The sequence below is a fragment of the Chiloscyllium plagiosum genome, chromosome 6 (genome assembly GCF_004010195.1).
Source record: "Chiloscyllium plagiosum isolate BGI_BamShark_2017 chromosome 6, ASM401019v2, whole genome shotgun sequence".
Taxonomy (NCBI): domain Eukaryota; kingdom Metazoa; phylum Chordata; class Chondrichthyes; order Orectolobiformes; family Hemiscylliidae; genus Chiloscyllium; species Chiloscyllium plagiosum.
The window spans coordinates 57265304-57287146 of record NC_057715.1 but is presented as its reverse complement, the minus strand read 5'-3'; the positions used below and the strand labels follow the sequence as shown (position 1 = coordinate 57287146).

The 21843-nt window shown below is 40.8% G+C and overlaps 1 protein-coding gene across 10 annotated transcripts in view; it reads right to left on the bottom strand.

Moving 5' to 3' along the window:
* dlg2 (discs, large homolog 2 (Drosophila)) overlaps positions 1-21843 on the bottom strand; it is a 968837-nt gene that overhangs the window by 740465 nt on the left and 206529 nt on the right. For 9 of the 10 annotated variants that reach the window (XM_043691613.1, XM_043691618.1, XM_043691619.1 and 6 more), the window contains one exon: positions 9006-9113. In XM_043691613.1, the coding sequence (XP_043547548.1) occupies positions 9006-9113 (108 nt within the window). Of the gene's footprint in view, positions 1-9005; positions 9114-19972; positions 20034-21843 lie in introns of those variants that run through there. The other variant, XM_043691622.1, reaches the window with a different exon arrangement.

Below are 21843 nucleotides of genomic sequence, written 5' to 3'. Positions count from 1 at the left end.
AGAGACCTTGGAGTGCAGGTTCATAGCTCCTTGAAAGTGGAGTCGCAGGTAGATAGGATTGTGAAGGCGGCATTTGGTATGCTTTCCTTTATTGGTCAGAGTATTGAGTACAGGAGTTGGGAGGTCATAGTGCGGCTGTACAGGACATTGGTTAGGCCACTGTTGGAATATTGCGTGCAATTCTGGTCTCCTTCCTCTTGGAAGGATGTTGTGAAACTTGAAAGGGTTCAGAAAAGATTTACAAGGATGATGCCAGGATTGGAGGATTTGAGCCGCAGGGAGAGGCTAAACAGGCTGGGACTGTTTTCCCTGGAGCGTCAGAGGCTGAAGGGTGACCTTATACAGGTTTACAAAATTATGAGGGGCATGGATAGGATAAATAGACAAAGTCTTTTCCCTGGGGTTGGGGAGTCCAGAACTAGAGGGCGTAGGTTTAGGATGAGGGTGGAAAGATATAAAAGAGACCTAAGGGGCAACTTTTTCATGCAGAGGGTGGTACATGTATGGAATGAACTGCCAGAGGAAGTGGTGGAAGCTGGTAAAATTGCAACATTTAAAAGGCATTTGGATGGGTATATGAATAGGAAGGGTTTGCAGGGATATTGGCCAGATGCTGGCAGGTGGACTAGATTTCTATGACTCTATATTCGAGTCCTCAAAATACAGGCCATCATTGCATTTGCCCTCCTAATACTGACTCAACCCACAAGTTTATCTTGAGAGAATCCTGGACTAGAACTCCCAAGTCTCTGCATTTCAGACTTCTGAATATTTTCCCCATTTAGAAAGCAGTCCATGCCTCTGTTCTTCCTACCAAAGCGCATGACCTCACACTTTCCCAAGTTGCATTCCATCTGCCACTTCTTTGCCTACTCTCCTAACTTGTCCAAATCCTTCTACAGCCTCTCGATCTCCTCAAAGCTACCTGTCCCATCTGCAAATGTAGCCAGAATGCCCTTAGTTCCCTCACCTAGATCATTACTGTATGAAGTGAAAAGTTGTGGTCTAAAACCTAAGCCTCGCAGAACACCACCTCTCACAGGCTGCCATCCTGAGAAGGTCCCTTTCATTTGCATTCTCTGCATTCTGCCAGATAGCCAAGTTTCTATCCAAGCTAGCATCTTGACTCTGACACCATAGGTCCTTATCTTACTCAGTAGCCTCCTGTGCAGCACCATGTCAAAGGCCTTGTAGAAGTCCAGGTAGATGACATCTATTGGCTCTCTTTGGTCTAACCTGCTCATTATTGCCTTAAAGAATTTTAGCAAACTTGTCAGGCATGATTTCCTTTGAGGAAACCATGCTGACTTTGCCCTATTTTACCATACAATTCCAGGGGTGTCGTGTTAGCGATTTTCCAGTCCTCTGGGACCCTCCCTGATTCTAGTGATTCCTGAAAGATCACCACTAACACCTCCACTGTCTCTTCAGCTATCCCCTTCAGAATCTGAGGGTGTCGTCCATCTAGTCCAGGAGATTTACCTACCTTTGGGCCATTCAGTTTTTTCTAGCACCGTCTCCTTGGCGACGGCCATCATATTAGGCTCTGCCCCCTCATTCTCTTGAATTTTTGGGAAATTACTGGTGTCTTCCACCGTGAGGACTGACATAAAGTAATTATTCGGTTCCTCAGCCATTTCCTTGTTCCCCATTATTATCTCTCCAGCGTCATTTTCCAACAATCCAATGTCCACTTTTGCCTCTCTTTTGTCCTTTAAATATCTAAAGAAACTCTGACAGTCTTCTTTTACACTACTGGCTAGCTTACTCTCATATTTAATCTTCTCCCTCTTTTTTTTGTTGCCCGGTGTTGGTCTTTGCAAGAATCCCACTCTTCTTCACCATATTACATGCTTTCTCTTTTACATTTATGCTATCCTGGTCCTGACTTCCCTGGTCAGCCATAGTTGCCTCATCCTCCCTGTACCATGCTTCTTTTTCTTCAGGATGAATCTCTGCTGTGTCTCCAAAATTACTCCCAGAAACTCCTGCCTTTGCTGTTCCGCTATCTTTCCTGCTAGGCTCCTCTCCCAGTCAGTTTTACTCAGCTCCTCCCTCATTCCTTTGTATTTGCCTTTATTCATCTGTAATACTGTTACCTCTGATTCTACCTTCTTCCTCTCAAATTACAGAATAAATTCAATTATATTATGATCACTGCCTCCTCAGGGTTCCTTCACCTTAAGCTGCCTTATCAAGTCTGCCTCCATGCATAACATTAAATCTAGAATTGCCTGTTCCCCAGTGGGCTCCACTACAAACTCCAAAAAGCCATCTCATAGACATTCTACAAATTCTTTTACTTGAAATCCACTACCAACCTGATTTTCCCAGTCCACCTGCATATTGAGCTCTCTCATGATCACTGTAACTTTGCTTTTCCTACACACCTTTTCTAATGCTTGGTGTATCTTGCGCTCCAGCTCCTGATGACTGTTTGGAGGACTGTACATAACTCCAACTATGTTTTTTTTATATGCCATCTGACCCTACTTTGTTTCTTCCTATTAATTTCATTTCATTTCTTACTAATACGACAATCCCACCCCTTCTTCCCACCTGCCTGTCTAAACATTAGGGTGTATGTCCTTGAATATTCAGCTCCCAATCCTGATTCCCTTGCAGCCACATTTCAGTAATGCCTACCACATCATAACCTGCCAATTTCGATCTGCACCACAAGGTAATTTACCTTATTCCATATACTGCATGCATTCAGATATAACACCTTCAGTCCTGTATCAGGCGTTCCTTTTCTCATTGTCATTCGTTTGTCCAGTGTGCTTGAAGTTTGACTGCTCACCCTTTCCAAACATTGTCCTATTAGTGTCTGTGCTGGAGATTTTAATAACCTTTCCCGAGTTCTGCACTCTTACCTTCTCCTTTAATTCAGATTTTCTAATTTCCCCTATAACTAACCCCACTTTTTTATTCCCCAACCCAGAAATTCTTTAGTTATTCAGACAGGTGCCATGATATCTTTGCTTGTTGTCATAGCATTCACTCATTCTGAACCTAACAGGCTCACAATACTCTCCATTACCTTGCTGCACAAAAGCAGGAAGCTGGTCCTTGGTGTCAGCAGTCCTCAGTTAAGTTAAAATGAGGCAGCCTTCTCTCAGGGGTCTGGTACAGTCGGTCAAGGGCAACTTCTGACAGTAATCCAGGGGCTTAGACATAGTGAGATAGTCACTGGGGATGGGCAGTCAGGATTCTCTCCTCATAAGGTGTGAAGAATTCCATTTTTTTCTTCACTTGTGAGATGTTGGTGTCACTAGCAGGCCAGCATTTATTGTCCATCCCCAGTTGCCCTTGAGAAGGTGTTAGTGAGTTGTCTTCTTGGACTATTGTAATCCACTACCATTGGAATCTCATTTTACCCTATTATAGGCTGTTTTCTTCGTGGAATGAGGGGATATGGTATTAAGAGAGATAAAAATGAGTGGCAGTTTTACTTTTGATGCAGATAGGGAGGTGTCCCAAGCAAATGAGCAGGTAACAAAGAAGGCATGCAGAGTTAATTGTGTCAGGATTGGAGTGACAGCAAGTCAGGAAGATGATGGTTCTGATGCAATAGGGAGAGTATGAGAGTATGAACCTCAGTCTTAGATGGGTACTATAACAAAGATAGTGTGTGTGTGAGATATCAAAGAGAGGATGCTGGCACTTACACTGGAGGAATGGAGAAGGACATTAACCTGCATCATACATTACTGTGCATTCATCTTGGTGGTGAAGACTACAAGGAGTCAACCTCAGTCAAGCCTGGCATGGTATGGTGACACAGCCTCTTCTGATCTGAGGCCAGCCACAAAGAAAGACACCAAATTTCTCTGTCTGCCAAGTCAGGAACAAATGTCAGGAACCATGTAGAGTAGCTCTGGACTGACAATGCTTGGCTGGGTACACAAAAGCCTTTTAAATGATAGCACTGGCACCAGGGATTCGATCAGTTTCAGGATTTCCCTGCAGTGGCAAGTTGTTCCAGGGACTGCATGTGGTAAAATGGGGCTAGAATCAGACAAAACTGATGCAATAGCGTGGAGTAGGTAGTCAATGAAGGCATGTTTGATTACATATGACAAGAAAACTTACTGGGTCTTGCAGTGAAACTGGCACTTAATGAAAACAACGTAAGAATTAGCTTTGCTCATTTAATATTGCTTGGAGGCGTCAGAGTCATACAGCATGGAAACAGACCCTTCGGCCCAACTCGTCCATGCTGACCACGTTTCTTAAACTTAACTCCATTTGCCTGAATTTGGCCCATAGCCATCTAAACATTTTCTATCCATCCACCTATCCAAATATCTTCTAAATGTTGTAATTTTACCTACCACTACCACTACCTTTGGCAGCTCATTCTACATATATACCACCATCTCTGTGAAAAAAATTCCTCTTGGGTCCCTTCTAAATATTTCCCTTCTCATCTTAAACCTATGCCCTCTAGTTTTGGACTCACCTACTCTGGGAAAAGACCTTGGCTAATCACCTTATCTATGACCCTCATGATTTTATAAAGCTCTAAGCTCACCCCTCAGCCTCCTACACTCCGTGGAAACATGTCCCAGTCTATCCAGCCTCCCCTTAAAACTCAAATTGTCCAGTCTTGGTAACATCCTTGTAAATACTTTTTGCACCCTTTCCAGTTTAATAACTCAAAGTTTGTGAGCTCGGGTGCTCGTTGCTGTGGTTCTGTTCGCCGAGATGGAAGTTTTTGTTGCAAACGTTTCGTCCCCTGTCTAGGTGACATCCTCAGTGCTTGGGAGCCTCCTGTGAAGCGCTTCTGTGGTGTTTCCTCCGGGGGACAGGCCACTATAAATGCCGGAGGAAACACCACAGAAGCGCTTCACAGGAGGCTCCCAAGCACTGAGAATGTCACCTAGACAGGGGACGAAACGTTTGCAACAAAAACTTCCAGCTCGGCGAACAGAACCACAGCAGTTTAATAACTACTTGTATATAGCAAGGCAATCAGAATTATACACAGTAGTCCTTAACAATACCATGTACAGCAATAATATGATGTTCCCAACTCCTTTACTCAATGTTCTGACCAATGAAGCTAAGTGCCAAGTGCCTTCTTCACCACCCTGTCTAGCTGTGACACCACTTTCAAGGAACGATGTACCTAGGTTTCTTTGTTCGACAACATTCCCTAGTGCCTGCATAAATCCTAGTGCCCTATGGATTTAAGTCTCGAAGAACTGTTGAAAAGGAAAATTTATTTCAACATTTGTGGACATTTATGGAGATATTTCTTTAAAAGAGACCATGGATGCTTCCCTCTGATTTTTTTTTCACAAAAAGTAAGCCTAGAAATTGGTTGATTGATGATTGCTGCTTGTTGTTCTGTGGACAAGCAGGACACTGGAGGAACACAGCAAGCCAGGCAGCATCAGGAAGTGGAGAAGCCAACGTTTTGGGTATAACTCATCTGCAGGAATAGAGGTGGGGGTAGGGGTAACTGCTGTTTTATGTAATTCACTTGAAAGGAAGTTGATTAAGAACAAACTGAAAGCTTGTTATGAACAAACTGACTAGTTTACGGCTCCTATTTCAGTCCAGGATGAAACTTATTTTTTTCTTTTCAAAGAGAAACTTGAACAATGTCTCATGACTGTATTTCCTGAGCAAGACTTCATAGACAAGTGAATGACTAATGACTTGTTTAAAAATCACACAACACCAGGTTATAGTCCAACAGGTTTATTTGGAAGCACTAGCTTTCGGAGCACTGCTCCTTCATCAGATGGTTGGGAGTGATGCTCCGAAAGCTAGTGCTTTCAAATAAACTTGTAGGACTATAAGCTGGTGTTGTGAGATTTTTAACTTTGTCCACCCCAGTCCAACACTGGCATATCCAAGTCACTAATTACTTGCTCACACATACCAGAATATCAGAACAACAGACTACAGAACATTCTACTTTTTATCTTTTTGCCTTCAGGAATAATCCATTGGAAAAAAATGTTCTTTTTTTCAGAAAGCCAATCTTTGCAGAGAAAACAGTTTTTCATTTTTCTTTTCCTGAAGAGAGTGTGTTTTTGAGTTTATATGAGAATTTTGAGGATATTTATACAGATGAGCACTTATACTACTACAGGACTGACTATGCATATTAACCCACTATTAAATCCTTATTGAATAAACTTTATTTTGAATAATAAACCCATAATTATGTTTATCAAGTAACTTGCTTTTTAGATCTTTGTTTAAAACCTGATAATAATAAAGATATTTAACTCGCCATCTCAATAACTGGAAAAAAGACATTTTTATTTTATGTTGCAACCCATGGACTAATGAGCGACAACACACTCCTCAAGCTTCAGTCTTGTTAACGAAAGAAGAGATCCAAAAACAGAAGGTGGAGGATGAGGAGTTTCTGGAATTTATGACAAGAAATAAATAAGCTGTTTTAGCTGTTTATATCAGGGTTTTTGCAGAGTCATTAATTAAAGTGGCTACAATTGAGTTAATGGTGGAAATAAACCAACTGCAGCCAACAACAGGAACTTTATAATGGTAACAGGAAGACCTTTCACTGGCATTTGAATAAACCTGTTGTTGAGGGTAAAAATGTTGAAATCTTTGCTTTTGATATGGATAATCCAACTAATTCTTATACAGTTTAATAGGTTCTTTTATCCCTTTGTGTATAACAAATTTTGAAGCACTTTTGATAGAAGTGCACAGGTAGCCTCTTGTGAATTTGTTCAGTGACTGACCAACAAAGTAACCAAAACAGCAAAACTAGAACTGATGATCTACCTCGTCAGATTTCACTCGGTAATACTGGACAAGTCATATTTCAATTAGCTGGGCTTGTAATCCTTTGTAATCCTGGGCTTGTAAGACCTATGACTTGCAGACATTTGAAACCACTGATTGGTTTTGTTCTACAGCTGCAGAAAATGCTTGAAACATTTTAAGTTTAAATGAATTTGATCCCAGTATCTTGAGGCACCAAAGACCCTGTTTCTTCCAATAATCAATTAGCATTAATAACATTGCTTGATAGCAGTAATCAATTGAAAATTTCATAATAGGGCATTTACAAATGAGTTTTCACAAAAACCTGGGTCTAACCACTTCATTAAAACCATTGCAATTTCACAGTATTATTGATTGCAAATTCTCAGATTGTGCTCCTAATGGAAATTCTATCCTAATGTTACCAGAAGTGTTACTATCATAGTCAAAGATTGCTACAGGCACTTTCTTTGCTTTACACCATCCAAAATAGAGGTTGCACCAAGTATACTACATTTTCTAGATTTTAGTGGTCCACTGACTGGACTCAATTATTAAATGTTTATTTCAAATTACATCAGAATTGAGATGCAATTTTAGCTTAACAAAGATATTTCTTCATATTCACACACCATTATCTCATCATACCAGTACTCAGTTATGAGTTTAATTGCTTAAAGCTTTTTTAAAATTAAGTATCTTGATTAACTATCTTTTTCCTTATATTATACTGTATTGGATATCAAATCAAATATACCATTTTTAAAGATCAAATCTAATTTTTGCATTAAAAATGCAAGTTAGACCAAAGGGCTGTACCTTCAAACATGACAAAAGAGATCACTCTCAAAATGGTACTAATCGCACTCAAACGGCGTTATCTGTCACCAGTGTTTTTAAATGTCCATCAATATACAGTCATTTGAATTGAATTTCTGATAATTGAATAGAATAATTAAGTGTAATTTGTTTTCTATTGTATTCTTTTTCCCAACTCATGATTTGTATCCAAAATGCATAAAAAGTGCAATTATAAATTAACCATTAAGCTTTTAGGGCTACGAACACAGGTATTTTAAGTTGCATTCTTACGCTCCCTCTCGCATCATTATGCAAATTGCTCCAGGGAATTCACAAATCCCAACTAAGTTTGTTAAGAAGGGTCAAAATGTTGGAGCGCCCCTGGTCCCGATTGCTATCCAACAATACCCACAGAAACACAAACATTGATTGACACAGAAATTGGGATTAGCCTTAAATGATGGTCATTTCAGCAAGTTGCTGAATATCACCCAATCCCCATGACATTCATTATGATTTCAGGCAAAGATGATAGTACAGTGAAACTAATGGAAAAGAATGTCAAAAGAAAAATTGGTACTCAAAGAGAAATGTCAGTATTGGGCAGGTAGCTTAAATTCAGCAGTGCCATAGGCAATATCAAGCAATCCAAGGACATACACATATGTTTGCAGGATAAATTTCTCCTTGTGTTTTTACACAATAAAACACATTTTCTAAAAACTGTTTTTCTATTTCTCTTTTTAAACTCAGTCAGTCAGAATGCCAAGTTATATTAAATTACAGTTTATTTTATAGTTTAGCTCCAGAAGCCAACTGTCCAGCAATAGAGTTAAAGCATTTCTGCAAGTAATTCTAGCAAAAAAAACTTACAAAAATATATATTGTTTAATATGTTGACTTCTTCCTTCATTAAATGCTAATTTATTTCATTACAATTTTCTTCTCCTTATAGATGTACTGCAGATATATTCTCCAGAATAATCACTCCTGATGAGAAATCAACAGGGATATTTGAACTTCAATTCATCCTCCTGTAAACATTTCCAAAGTGGTCACTGGATAGAAACCAGAAGCAATTTACAACCTCTCCAAACCAAGGGCACTAAAATCAAATGCATTGCCCCTGTTGGAAACCAATGGAGATTAGCTAACTGAGCATGGACCAGAGATTGAATCTGGCACTTCTGTTAGTGCGCATCACTTTTTTGCTAAGGTGCTTATCAATCTTAATGAGGTAAAACATCAAGAGAGATTTTGCATTACATTTCTTTACTGGTCGCTGCTCCATAAAGCTTCAATTTTACATCTCCTGCAGAATAAAGTGTTATAAAGGATTCCTGGTAATGAATAGCCAAGAGCTAAAAAAATGTTTCCAACAGTTGAAGTTGATGCTGTTTTGGTGAAGTGCAACTGCTTTGTTTGAAATTAACCAAAGACTGTACCTGGACATGGTCCCATTGTTCTTGCAATTTTGTTGGCAATTCTCCTTCCTGTTCATCAGTTTCTTCTTTCACTCTTGCTAATGTTGAATCTTGTTCTGTCCCAACTGGCTAAAATAAATGAATTTAAAATTGCTTTAGAATCTATATAGTCATTAATGTGCAGTGTGCAAATATTTTCGCATACATAAGTCACAAAGAAACAGATGAAAAGTGGATCTTAATAATTTGACACTACAGTCATTTTTTAAAATAAAGTCTCTCCTCAAATACAACAAATATTTGTTTATGACATTTTACAAGATATATTCCAAGGCACCATAGCCCAAAAGGTGTACAAGGCAAAGTACTATGGATGTTGGAGACCACATCAGCAGACCGTTCCAGCCTGGTTGCATTTGCCACCCAGCTTGCAGCAGTCTCAAGCATCTGGAGGGATGTACAGCAACGTCAAAAAAAAGTAAATGACCTTTTTTCTGCACTGCCCATAAAAGTGCCATCTGTCTGTATCTCATACTTCCATTGCTATTGTGTTCCCCTACCACTCTCACTATTGCTTGAAACATCTTTCCAGCTTATTTTCATATCCCCAACCATGACCAAAAGGGACACTGTGCCACCCACTTTCACTCCCACAATACCTATCTTTCTCTCATTCCATGAGGACGACAGCGCACATTAGGGCAGAAACAATCAAGGTAAGCTGTCTAACGTTCAGATCTTCACTCCTTATGAGAATATCCTGACCTTGAAATTTGTTTTGAAATCCAGGATTAACTGAGAAACATGAATAAGTGAAAATCAAGTCAATATGATGAAGGAGTATAACTAAGGGAAATATAGTAAGAGAAGTTAAGACTAAGTCAGGAGGTAAAACTTAAGTAAGTTTAAGCTTAAGGCATGGCGGCACAGATTAGTCAAGTTGAATATGTAGCCTGTAATGTATGGGAAATCATGTAGCCTAGTAGTGTCCTAAATGACCATATGTGTAGGAAGTGCTTTCAGCCCAGAAAGGTACATCGTAAGCCTGAGAGTTCATGGATAGCATGTTTAGAAAGGTGATCACACCACAGCTTAAGTACCTGAAGAAAGGGAATGGGAGACCACTGCACAGTCTAAGAGATTCAGACAAGTAGCACAGCAATTGCGGGGTTCCGCTCAGAAACGGTTTGGTTTCTCAAGTGAGTCCATAGAGTCACGTAGCACAAAAATAGACCCTTCGGTTCAACCAAAACATAATCCCAAACCTAAACTAGTCCTATTTGCCTGCTCCGAGCCCACATCCCTCCAAACCTTTCCCATTCATGTGCTGATCCAAATGTCTTATAAACGTAATTGTACTAATATTTCCAATTCCTCAGGAAGTTCAATCCACATGTGAATCATGCTCTGCATAAAACATTTGCCTCTCATGTCTTTTTAGAATCTTCCTTCTCTCACCCTAAGAATGTGCCCCCTAGTCTTGAAATTGCCCATCTTAGGGAAAAGACAACTACCATTAACTCGATCTATATGTCTCATTATTTTATAAACTTCCAAGGTCACCTCTCAATTTCCCCATACTCCAGTGAAAAAAATGTCCCAGCTATCCAGCAAAACGTTACACGTCAAACCTTCTATACCCAGCAACATCCTGGTAAATCTGTTCTGAACCCTCACCAGTTTAATAATATCCTTCCTATAACTGGGCGACCAGAACTGGACACAGTATTCCAGAAAAGGCCTCACCAATATCCTGTACAACCTCAGCATGACTTTCGAACTCCTATACTCAAAGCACTGAGCAACAAAGGCAAGCATGCTAAATGACTTTTTAAACCATAGTCTATATGTGATGCAAACTTCAAAGAATAATGTACCTGCACGCCTACGACTCTCTGTTCTACAATACTACCCAAGGCCCTACCATGAATTGTATAAGCATTACTCTTGTTTCTTGTACCAAAATGCAATACCTCACATTGCTCTAACTCTAGCTGCCATTTCTCAACCTATTCACCCATTTCATCAAGATCCCTTTGTAATCTTAGAAAACTTCTTTACTGTCTACTATGTCATAAATTATGGTGTCGTCTGCAAACTTACTAACCATGCTTTCTTTATTCACATCCAAATCATTGAAATAAAAGACAAACAAAAAAAAAGAGGACCCAGAACCAATCCCCGTGGAACACGGTTAGTGACAGGCCTCAAGTCCGAACATCCTGCCATTAAGCCAATTATGTATCCAATTGGCAAGCTCACATTGAATCCCATGTGGCCTAACTTTACTAATTAGGCTACTATGCGGAACTTTGATGAATGCTTTACTAAAGTCTAAGTAAACAAAATCTACTGCTCTGCCCTGAATCTTTTTGGTAACTTTCTCAAAACGCTCAATCAAGTTTGTCAGACACGATTTTCCCTGCACAAAACCATGCTGACCATCCCTAATCAATTTTTGCTTCTTTCAATATCCATAAATCCTATCTTTTATAATTACCCCCAACAATTTACCCACAGGTCTATAGTTTCCCCCATTTCTCCTTGTTACGACACGGAGTAAACTCTCCTGCTTAATTTAAAACCAGAAACAAAAAAGATTTATCCCGTGCAGTAATCTGTGAAAATCCGAGGGGCCAAGAACTATTTAAAGTAAAAATTAACAACTTTATTTCTTAAAATATAACAGAGAATAAATAACCAACAACTATTCACAACTCTTTTACTTTCCCTTCTATAACACTATTCTAATAAATCTCCACCCCCACTCCTGAGTGAGATTTACCAAAACTTTCAAATTTTAAATCCAGCCAGCTGTCTTATCTTCCTCTGTAGATTTGCTGTCCAGGTCGGTGTTGATTTTTTTTTTCTCTGTGCAAATTCCTTCTCTGGACAGGTACCTCTCAGAGTTCTTACTAGCACCCTACATCTGTTGGTCTTTTGATCGTTCTGTTCCAACTGTTCAATTTTCCCCAGTCTTATACCTCCAAAGCATCGGATGGTGTCGTTGGCCTTTATATTGTCAATATAAATGTTGGTTTTTTTGAATGGGACGCATAATTTAAACTGATTGGCCTATTTCTTTTTTTTGTCTCCAAGAAACCAGCTACCCTAGCTGCTGGACCACATGTTACACCACATCTTATTCAGAACACTTGATGCTGTCAGTTAGTTCTGCTAGCTTTTAACTATCTTAAAGATACAGTACACTCACATCTTCAGAACATCCTTACAACATTAGTTACTGTCTAGTCATTAGGCACCTCACCCATAGTAATAGATGATGCAAATATTACTGCAAGGGGTCTTGCAATTTTTTCCCTTATTTTCCATGTTCTGTTTTCATATTAGATCAGGTCCCGGAGATTTATCCACCTTTATATTGTCCAAGAACTCTAAACTACTTCTTCTGTAATGTGATCTGTTTTAAAACATCAAAAATTATTTTTCTACATTCGTAAGAATCCATTTCCTTCTCCACAGTAAAAACTGACGTGAAATATTAATTTAGTAGCTCTCCCATCTCTGTGGTTCAACACAAAGATGACCTCCTTTATCTTTCAGGGGCCCTACCATATTTCTAGTCAACCTCTTGCACTTAACGTATTTGTAGAAACTCTTTTGATTATCCTTAACCGTATCTGCCAAAGCTATGTCATATCCCCTCTTTGTCTTCCTAATTTCTTTCTTAAGAATGCCCTAAACACTTAGCATTAATTTGATTGAACCAAGTTATCTATACCGAAAGTAAGATTCTCTCTTATTCTTCCTTAAACACTTCCGCCAACTCCAATTAGACCCCACCACCAAGAACATCTTCTCACTGCCTCTCTCTGCCTTCCGCAAGGACCGTTCCCTGAGCCAATCCTTAGTTTGAGCCACTCTCCCCACCAACCCCCCGAATCCCCAATTACCTTCTCCTCTAACCGTAAATGATGCAAAATCAGCCAGCACATCACACCCCTCACCTCCATCCAGGGCCCCAAACAGTCCTTCCAGATGAGACAGAGGTTCTTGTGCATCTCCTCCAACCTAGTTTACTGCATCCAGTACTCCTGATGTGGTCTTCTCTACATTGGGGAGACCAAATGCAAACTCAGGACACATTTCTTCAAGCATCTCAGCCAGCCAGCAGGGGCCTACCAGAACTCCCAGTCAGCGCCCATTATAATTCCCCTTCCCACTCCCTTTCTGACATGACCATTCTTGGCCTCCTCCATTGTCAATATGAATCAGACTGCAAATTGGAGGAACACCGTTTCAGCTTCCGCCTGAGCAGCCAACAGCCCAGAGAAGTCAACATTGAGGTCTCCAATTTCAAATAACCTCCCTTCCCATCCCCAGGCCTGCTTCCCAGCCCATTGACTTCTCCACCTCCTGATGCTGTGTCAGTCTTCACCTTCTCTCTAATAGGAACATAATGCCTCTGAAGTCTCGTCATTACACTCTTGAAAGCCTCCCACTTATAAGTTGTTCCTTTACCCATGAACAGTTTATTTCAGGCAACTTTTGATAGTTTCTTACCATTTTGAATCTAATGGAATTATGATCATGTGACCCAAACTGCTCTCCTATTTTTATGTCAGTCACTTGCCCATTCTTATTGCCAAAAAGGTCTAGTTTTGCTCCTTTAGTAGGAGCACCATATACTGTTCAAGAAAATCTTCTTGAACTCAGTCAACAAATTCTTCACCATTCAAACCTTTACCACTATGGTAGCCCTAGTCAATTAAAATCCCGCATTATTACAACCTTATAATGCTCGCATATATCTGAGATCTCTCTCCATATCTGTTTCTTCAATTTCTCTCTTACTATTGGAGGCCTACAGTATAATCCCATCAAGATGACCTTTGCTTTCTTACTTCTAATTTCTGCCAACATATTTTCGCTGGACAATTCTTCAGAATTATCTTCTCAAGTTATAGGAGAAATGTATTCCTTAATCAAAAACACCACTCTCCCCCAACACCCTACTTTCTTCTCTCCTTTCCTATCCTTCCTACAGCATCTAAAACCCAGAACACTGAGCTGCCAGACCTGTCCATCTCTCAGACAAATTTCTGTAATATCTGTGATATCCCATCCTACATTCTCAAATATGCCTTAAGTTCATCAGCCTTGCCTGTAAGACCCCTTGCATTGAAATAAATGCAATTTAGTTCTTCAGAGTTACTACATACTCTGACTCTCCCTTGTCTCTCATTTCTAATTGATGTGCTCTCTTCACATTCAGAAACTTACCCATCAATCTTCTTACTTATACTGCTTAGAATTTCTCGACTCCACCGCTCTCTCAGTGTAAAGTCTTCCTTAATGGAATGAGCAAACCTCCCTGTTAACATATTGGCCCCTTTCCAGTTAAGGTCACACCTATCCTTTTTGTCACATCTTTTCTATCCCAAAAGACATTCGAATTGTCCAGAAACCTGAATCCTTGAACAGGAACAATGAACCTGCACTCCAAGGTCTCATCGTTCAGTAACACTTCCCAGAACCTTACCATTAAGTGTATAAGACTTGCCCTGATTTGCCTTTCCAAAATGCAACTAAATTTGCCACTCCTCGGCCTATTGGCCCATCTGATCAAGATCCCATTGTACTCTGAGGTACCTTTCTTCGCGGTCCACGACACCTCCAATTTTGGTGTTATCTGCAAACTTACTAACTATACCTCCCATGTTCATATCCAGATCGTTTATATATGACGAAAAGCAGTGGAACCAGCACTGATCCATGTCGCATACCACTGGTCACAGGCCTCCAGCCTGTGTCTTCTACCTTCGAGCCAGTTCTGTATCCAAATGGCTAGTTCTCCCTGTATTCCATGTGATCTAACCTTGCTAATCAGTCTACCATGAGGAACCTTGTCGAACGCCTTACTGAAGTCCATATAGATCACATCCACAGATCTGCCCTCATCAATCCTTTTCGTTACTTCTTCAAAAAACTCAATCACGTTTGTGAGACATGATTTCCCACGCACAAAGCCATGCTGACTATTCCTGATCAGTCCTTGCCTTTCCAAATACATTTAAATCCTGTCCCTCAGGATTCCCTCCAACAACTTGCCCACCACCAATGTCAGGGTCACTGGTCTATAGTTCTCTGGCTTTTCCTTACTACCTTCTTTAAATAGTGGCACCACCTCTAGTCTTCCAGCACCTCACCTGTAACTATCAATAATCCGAATATCTCAGCAATGGGCCCAGCAATCACTTCTCTAGCTTCCCAAAGAGTGCTCGGGTACACATATGATCAGGTCCTGGGGGTTGACCTACCTTTATGCATTTTAAGACATCCAACACCACCTCCTCTGTAATATGGACATTTTTCAAGATGTCACCACATTCTGTAACTTCCACATCCTTCTTCACAGTAAATAATGATGCAAAATACTCATTTAGTATCTGCCCCATCTCCTGTGGTACCATATATTGGCTGCCTTGCTGATCTTTGAAGGGTCCCATTCTTTCCCTCATTATCTTTTTATCCTTAATATCTTTATAAAATCCCTTTGGATTTTTCTTAACCCCATTTGTCAAAGCTATCTCTTGTCCCCTTTTTGCCCTCCTGATTTCCCTCTTAAGTATACTTACACTGCTTTTATACTTCTAAGAATTCACTCGATCTCTGCTGTCAATACCCGACATATGTTTCCTTCTGTTTCTTGACCAAAACCTCAATCATTTTAGTCAGCCAGCACTCCCTACACCTACCAGCCTTGCCTTTCACCTTAACAGGAACATATTATTTCTCAATTCTCATTATTTCATTTTTGAAGGCTTCCCATTTTCCAGCTGTCCCTTTACCTGTGAACATCTGCACCCAATCAACTTTTGAAAGTTCTTGCCTGTAGCTATCACAATTTAGAAATTCAACTTTTTGATCTGCTCTATCCTTTTCCATCGCTATTTGAAAACTAATGAATTATGGTCCCTGGCCCCAAAGTGCTCCCCTACTGAAACCTCAGTCACTTGCCCTACCATACTTCCAAAGAGTTAGGTCAAGTTTTACATCTTCTCCAATAGTTACATCCACATACTGAATCAGAAAATGTTCTTGAATACACTTAACAAATTCCTCACTATCTAAATCCTTAACACTATGGCAGTCCCAGTCTATGTTTGGAAAGTTAAAATCCCCTACCATTACTACCCTATTATTCTTATAAATAACTGAGATCTCCTTACAAATTTGTTTCTCAATTTCCCGCTGACTATTAAGGGGTCTATAGTACAATCCCAATAAAGTAATCATTCCTTTCTTATTTCTCAGTTCCACCCAAATAACTTTCCTGGACGTATTCCCAGGAATATACTCCCTAAATACAACCGTAATGATATCCCTATTCAAAAACGCCACTCCCCTTCCTCTCTTGCCCCCCCCCCCTTCTATCCTGGAACATTCAGCTGCCAGTCTAGTTCACCCCTGAGCCACATTTCTGTAATTGCAATGATACCCCAGTCCCATATTCCTAACCATGCCCTGAGTTCATCTGCCTTCCCTGTTTGGCCTCTTGCATTGAAATAAATGCAGTTTAATATACCTCATTCTCTGCTTTATTCCTGCCTGCCCTGACTGTTTGACTTGTTCCTTTTCCCAACTGTACTAGTCTCAGACTGATCTCTTTCCTCACCATCTCCCTGTGTCCCATCCCCACACCTTACTAGTAAGCAATTCTAGAAAATCTCCCTGCCAGTATACTGGTCCCCTTCCAAATCGGATGCAATCCATCCTTCTTATACAGGTCACTTCTACACCAGAAGAGATGCCAATGATCCAAAAATGTGAACCCTTCTCCCCTGCACCAGCTCCTCAGCCACGTATTCATCTGCTCCATCTTGCTATTCCTACCCTCACTAGCTCACAGAACTGGGAGAAATCCAGATACTACTACCCTTGAGAACCTTTATAAATTCCTGCCTAAATTTCTATATTCTCCCTGCAGAATCTCATCCTTTTTCCTTCCTATATTGTTAGTTCTAATGTGTGCAACAACCTCCTGCTGGTCCCACGCCCCTTTGAGAGTATTCTGCACTCTCTCAGAGATGTCCTTAATCCTGGCATCAGGGAAGCAACATACCATTCTGATTTCTTGCTGTGAGCACAGAAACATCTGTCTGTGCTGCTGACTAGAGAGTCTTCTATCACAATCAATCGCTTGGAACCTGCAATACCTCTCGTTATGTTAGAGCCAGTCTTAGTACCAGAAACTTGGCTGTTTATGTGATATTTCAGGCCAGAGCCCTTGTTGATTTTCCTGCTCCTCGGATGCTGCCTGACTTGCTGTGCTTTTCCAGCAACACACTCTCAACTCTGATCCCCAGCAACTGAAGACTTCACTGTCTCCTGTATGTGCTACATTCCCAAGAATCCATCACCTCCTATTTTTTCCAAAGCAACGTACTTGTTTGAGATGGGGATAGCCACAGGAGATTCCTGCACTACCTGCCCCTCCCTAGCTTTCCAAGCAGTAACCCATCTTCCTGACTGTATCTGCAGCTTTTCTCCCTTCCTATAACTGCCATCCATCACACCCCTAGCTCCTATAAATTCTGCATTGCCTCTATCTGCTGTTCCAACTGATCAATACAATCTGAAAGGTTTCACAACCAGACATAATCATTAGTAACAAGGAACTTCTCCCTAATCTCTCACATCCGACAGGAAGAGTACATCACTCTTCTCAAGGTGCATCTTTGCACCAACACTGCTCCAGGTGATAGGATAGTGAAGAAGGTGTTTAGTATGCTTTCTTTATTGGTCAGTGCATTGAATATAGGAGTTGAGAGGTTATGCTGCAACTGTACAGGGCATTGGTGTGGCCACTTTTGGAATATTGTGTGCAATTCTGGTCTCCCTCCTATTGGATGGGTGTTGTGAAACTTGAAAGGGTTCAAAAAAGATTCACAAGGATGTTGCCAGGGCTGGAGGGTTTGAGCTATAGGGAGAGGTTGAATAGGCTGGGCTGTTTGCCCTGGAGTGTTGGAGGCTGAGGGGTAACCTTAGAGGTTTATAAAGTCATGATAGGTTAAATCATGAAAAGGGTAAATAGACAAGGCCTTTTCCCTGGGTTGTGGCAGTGCAGAACTACAGGACATAGGTTTAGGGTGAGAGGGGAAAGATTTAAAAAGGGACCTAAGGGGCAACGTTTTCAAATAAAGGATGTATGAAATGAGCTGTCAGAGGAACTGGTGGAGGCTGGTACAAGTACAACATTTAAAAGGCATCTGGATGGGTACATGAAGAAGAAAGGTTGAGAGGGATATGGGCCAAATGCCGGTAAATGGGACTAGATTAATTTAAAGTATCTGGTCAGCACGGACGAATTGGACCGAAGGGTCTGTACATCTCTAGGACTAGGTCTTCAGCCATTTATCTCCTTTATCCTTTCGTCCCTTCCCTCATTTGAGTTTGTATTACGAATAAACCAGAGATTACTATTGTAAGGTTTTTCTTAAAACCTTCTACCTAACCTTTTAAATTTACACTGTACTGCTTTAATCTTTTCAAATGAGACATGCCTGTGGCACTGCAATCTGTTTGGCTGTACTGGAGAGGAGGAAGTGGAGAGGAGGAAGAAGAAAGGAGGAGAGATAGTGATAGGGAATTAGTTAAGGAAAAAGACAGACAGGAACAGACAGGCATATCTGTGGTCGCCAATGTGCTTCCTTGGTGCCAGAGTCAAGGATATTATAAAGTACCTGCAGAACATTCCTCAGAAGAGGGTGAGCAACCAGATGGCATGATCCATATTGATACCAATGACTAAGGTAAGAAGGGGTTGTGATCTTGCAATCAGAGTTCAAAGAATTAGGTAGAAAGTTAGCAAGCAGAACTTCAAATTTAGTAAACTGTGGATTGCTCCCAGTGGCAAGTTAGCACTGAGGTAGGAGGTTAAGGCAGTTGAATGTGTGGTTGGAAAGACGGCACAGGAGAGAGAGCTTTAGTTTCCTGGGACATTGGAACTGGCTCTGGAGAAGCTGGCACCTATAAACTGGAAAGTACTTGATCAGAGATTGAACTGAGTTCCTTGTGGGGCATTTTACTAATGTTGTTGGGAGAGCTTTAAAGCAACTTGTGGGGTGAAGGAATGAAGAGGGAACAGTGAAGGAAAACACCAGAGTTCGCAAAATATTTGAAGGTTCAGCTGACACTAGCATAGAGTTAAAAGGTGAAGTCAGAGTAAGAGAGAAAGACATTATGACCAAATTAGAGTGAGTGCATGTGTATGTGTACGCATGCAGTACAGCAAATAAAATTGGGGAGTTACAAGTGTAAATTACCATGTGATGCAATGATGATAACAAATACCTGGCTCAAGTAAGGCAAGAGTGGATGTTAAATATTCCTGGGTACAAGGTGTTCAGAAAAGGTAGAGAAGGAAGAAAAGGAGTGGTTGCAGTATTGGTTAGAAAGCATTGCAGTACTGGAGAAAGAGGATGTCACAGAGGATTGAAGGACAGAATCAATTTGACTAAAGCTACAGAACAAAACAGATACAATTACATTGATTGGTGTAGTCTATAGTCTGCCAACTAGTGGAAAGTTTGTAAGGAATAAATCTGCAGGGAAATTTCAGAGCGATGGAAACATTTGAGTAATTATAATGGGGGACTCAAATACCCAAACATAGACTGGAATACTGGTAGTGGAAAGGGCAATAAGGAGCAGGTGTTCCTAGATTACAAACAGCAGTTTCCTACTGTAGTATGTCTCCAGTCGAAGAAGAAAGGATGCACCATTGGACGTGGTTCTTTGAAATGAGATGGAAGAAGCGGATCAAGCATCAGTGGAGAAACACTCAGGAGTCAGTGGTCATTGTACCGTAAGGCTCAGGATGATGGAGAATGACAACCATCAATCCAGGCTATGAAAAAAAATCAATTGGTGCAGAGCCGACTTCAATAGGACAAGGACAGAGCGAGGCAAAATTGACTGAAATAAGGTATTGGTGAGAAAACCGTAACTGAACAGTGAGTTACCTTCAAAGATGACATGGTTCGTGTGCATTTGAAGTATATGAAGATCTTTGTAAGTTTCCAGTCACTTAATTGTTCTTAGATTTGTTGTGGCTTGATAACTGTTACAGTGAATAACATCTCCAAAATGAAATGTATGATATTTTCAGACAATCAATCTATTTATTGTTTAAAACAACTTGCCCCACCCTGCACTCATATCAAGAATATCTATTTTCACAGCATGAAGATAAGAAATTGTTGACAGCATTAGTGTAACACTTAGCCTTTTATACAGGAGTTAAACGACACAGTTCAGTTAAATAGTTCAGTTAATAGAAAATGAAACACTAAAGCATTCTGGAATGGATAACTTGAGACATTTCATTATTTCTAATTACAACAGAAATCTGAGACATTTATAAGTTAAAAATAAATAAATTCGGGGGATCTAAGATGGCGGCGATCTGAGAAGATCACACTGCAGAGCTTCGCATCGCAGCTGGAGCAGGACAGTCCTTTAACCCACCCAACCCAGGTCATCAGGATTTCTTGGGGTGTTGGAAAGATTGTGGAGCCCCAAGAAACATTTAAAAATTGACTTATCTGTATTTTCAGCTGTCCGGAAATGCTTAAAAAGGGAGGAGGAGCATCTGAGGCCCGGCCTGCAGCTCAGCCTGCAGCAGCCTCAGAGCAGACTACTCTCCAGGACCTGATGAACCAGCTCTCGAAATCTCGCGAGATGTTGGGGAAATAGATTGAAGGTAAGCTGGCTCCAATCTCTCTCGTGCTGCAGAAGCATGAGCAGCAGCTGGGAGACCTGGAGAAGAGGTGGGATGAGGTGGAGCACAGGGTCACAGTGGTGGAAGCTGATGCCAGTTCATTCAAGGAAGAGATCCAAGCCCTGAAGACGCAGGTTCGTAATTTGCGTGACCAAGTGGATGATCTTGAAAACAGGGGCAGGAGAAAAAACATTCGGTCTGCCTGAGGATAAGGAAGGTGAGCGGCCTGCGGAATTTGTTGAAGATTGGCTTCCGAAATTCCTTGACTTGGAGACTGGCATGAGAGGATTGAAGGTAGAGAGGGCTCACCGGGTCGCAGCACGGAGGTCGGGTCTGGGTCAACGCCCTTGTCCTTTCCTGGTGCGGTTCCATCATTACTGGGATAAGGAGAGAGTCATGGAGGCTTCCAGACTCCAGGGGAAGGATCCAAAGACCCTAATTTACGAGGGGTCTAAGATCATGGTTTTTTAGGACTTTTCAGCGGTGGTGATCCAGAAACGAAAATTGTATGATGGTGTCAAGAGAAGATTGAAGGAGCTTGGGATTCAGTACTCAGAGATATCCGGCAGTGCTTCAGATCACCTTAGATGGATCCGTGCATCTCTTTGACACATCGGAGAAGGCAAGAGACTTTGTGGACAAACTAACCTAAGTTAAACAATTGTAGTATGTATAAATATCATTGCTTGGGTATGCATTTACCATTCTGTAAAAGAAATGGAGGAAATCCGGTTGGAGCTTTGTTTTTCCCCTTCTTTTTACCTCTATTGATAATAATTTCGTTCAAACTATGTCTGGCAGTGGTTAAGATGTACATTTTAAATTTATAAGTTAGGACATACCGAAGGATGGGTGGTGTATTTATTCCTTTTTTTTATATAAAAGAATGTTTTTTTTATTCATATTGATATTCTATGGGGTGTTTATTCTTTTTAGCTTATGCTTGCGATGCGGCTCTAGCTGGGAGAAATGAAGGTGGTTGAGATGGTTAGATGCCTATTTATGGGCAGTTCGGGACGGGTAGTTGCCCCCTCCGGGCAGGGGGTGAGTTCCCCTACTCAGCGCTATTGGCGCTTTATATGTTGGTTTGTTTTCTGGTTTTTGTTGTTTTTT